This window comes from Cariama cristata, unplaced genomic scaffold, assembly GCF_000690535.1.
Source record: "Cariama cristata isolate BGI_N322 unplaced genomic scaffold, ASM69053v1 scaffold20840, whole genome shotgun sequence".
Classification (NCBI taxonomy): domain Eukaryota; kingdom Metazoa; phylum Chordata; class Aves; order Cariamiformes; family Cariamidae; genus Cariama; species Cariama cristata.
The window spans coordinates 8,749-10,998 of record NW_009596626.1 but is presented as its reverse complement, the minus strand read 5'-3'; the positions used below and the strand labels follow the sequence as shown (position 1 = coordinate 10,998).

The following is a 2,250-nucleotide window of genomic DNA, read 5'->3' as shown; positions in this document are numbered from 1 at the left end:
ATAACCACCTCCAGCCCCATCAGGGGCTCTCAAAACACCCACACAGGAGCAAAAAGAGATGCTGTTGAACCCACCAAGGGTTGCAGCAGAGTCCAGCCCTTGCGTGACCGCCCCAGCCCAGAGGGACCCCTTGGTTTTCCATCTCGGAGGAGGCAGCACTGTGTGCAGCACCGCAGCCCAGCATCCTCAAGGCTCTGGTACCCTCTACTGGCCCTGAACATTTTTTTTGCTAACGAAGCCTTGCCTGGGGTGTGTTTTTCAGCCTGAAGGTCACTCGCAGACACAGCAGCAGCCTCTCCAGCACCAGCAGCACCTTCATTCGCCTGCAATGCCCCACGCTGCAGTTTTCAGAGCCTCACACCAGCCCCCTCACACTTCCAAGCCGGTCGCAAGCTGCCAAGTGCAGGGACCTACCCGCACCTTACGTCTTCAGGAGGACACTTCAGCCAGCTAGTACTACTTTGCTAGAAATGATAAAAACCTGCAGAGTTTGACACATGCAAGGTCACACAGCAAATGCAGGAGGGCGAGTGGCTGCACAAGTCCACCCTGGGGCAGAGAACCCAGGACAGGCTCCTGGGGAGGGGGACATCCCTCCCTACAGCAATCAGCACATCTAGGAGGTGGCAAAGGCTACTTGGAGGAGGACATACAGCTCTTGGGCATCACCCTGCATCCTCATCCTCACTGGGGCAAGCAGGGGACTCTGCCCACGCCTCCAGGAAGGATTTCACACAGCCCGTTACACTGCAGGGCAAAGCGTTTGCCTGCTGCAGCCCTTGGAGAGGGGAAGGAGGGATGAGCAAAGAGCAGCTTTGAAGCAGGGAAGAGCAGGTTGTTTCCTTCACTGCTGCTGGCAGCGGGGGAAGATGGCAGCAGCCTGCATGCAGTGATGGGGTAAGGTACCTCCTGCACCAACAGGATTTGTGCCTTAATAGACAGCTCAAACCCTGAGCAAGAAGTGAGTTTCTGTCTTTAGGGCTGCTGGTGCTGCCAATGAGGCTGTCCCCTGCCTCAAGGCGACTGCCCAGGGCAGGCGCTGGGTAACACAGGGTGAGGAGGAAGGATGCTTTTCCAACCAAAAGCCTGCACCATCTCTGAAGGATCTCCATTCAGCCCAAGACCCTAGGTTACCACTATCAGTTTTTATTTTAATACAAACTAAAAGTTTTTTGGAGTTCAAAGAAACATCGACGTGACAGAGCACTATGGGGAACCCTGACCACTCCAAACCCTGGTTCAAGAGGGAGGGCCTGGGATGGTCGGCTCCCCAGGAAAAAGCTTCTGCCAGGAGCAGGCTCTGACCCCACGGGCACTCGTGGGACAGGGACGTCACTTGATGCGGTAGAGGACTTTGCGTTGCATGCGGTGCTGGATCTCCCCCCGCCGCATCATCAGCTGCAGCACCTTGTAGATGGCATGTTCTGGGTATTTCTGGAAAAGGGGAGAGCAGAGGGAGATGAGCCTGCAGGGAAAAGCTCACCAGAGCCCAGCAGGAACCTGCAACCTCCGCTAAAGCCTGGCTCTGCCTCTCTAGAGAGGGGGAGCCCAGTGGCACCAGGTACCAACATTCCTTTCTCCTTTCACTATTTCAGGTCTTAGTGCAGCCAGTCTCACAAATCAAACGGTTCTGGTTTCAAGAGTAGGACCCCAACCCACCCGAACAGCCCCAAATCTCAGTGCTTTTACAGAAAATTGAGTTCCCGTCTCCCTCCCCTTAAACTTTGCAATCACACTGCAAATCACTCCCTACAAACAATTTCAAAAGTAGGTATGACCAAAAGGCTCTCCAGCCACCTCTTGGGGAATGGGTTTCACCCCCGAACTGGCAGCCTGGGCTCCCTGGTTTCACAGTCCAAACCTCCACTAGTTCTCTGGCCCACCTGCCGCATGAAGTCCTGAACGATGCTGTGCTCCGACACCTGAGAGCCGATGGCAAAGCGGCGCTTGAGCTGCTTCTCAATGCGGGACAGCATCTCTTGGTCCTCCTGTGTTGTGAAGCCTTCTGCCCCTGGAGGGAGAGGTTGTGTGAGCTCTCCGTGCCACCCAGACATCACTCTCAAAGCCAGAGTGGCCATCTCCTGTGTCTCCCACCACACCTGCATGTCTCAGACTTTAGGGAACCCATGAGCAAATCCACCATCTAAGGTTGTGGAGCTCCAAACACAGCTGAACGTGGACCTGACTGCTGGAGCTTCCTTCAAACCCTTTTTGCCATGCTGCCTCCCAAGGAAACACTGTCTCCACCCC

General features: G+C 55.3%; 1 protein-coding gene across 1 annotated transcript in view; it reads right to left on the bottom strand.

Annotated features, from left to right (window-relative positions):
* Positions 1-1,332: 1,332 nt before the first annotated feature.
* The window catches only part of MCM5 (minichromosome maintenance complex component 5), a 9,625-nt gene continuing 8,707 nt past the window's right edge, over positions 1,333-2,250 (bottom strand). Inside the window, 2 exon segments of the mRNA XM_009706954.1 lie at positions 1,333-1,434; positions 1,884-2,011. Of these exon segments, the coding sequence (XP_009705256.1) occupies positions 1,333-1,434; positions 1,884-2,011 (230 nt within the window).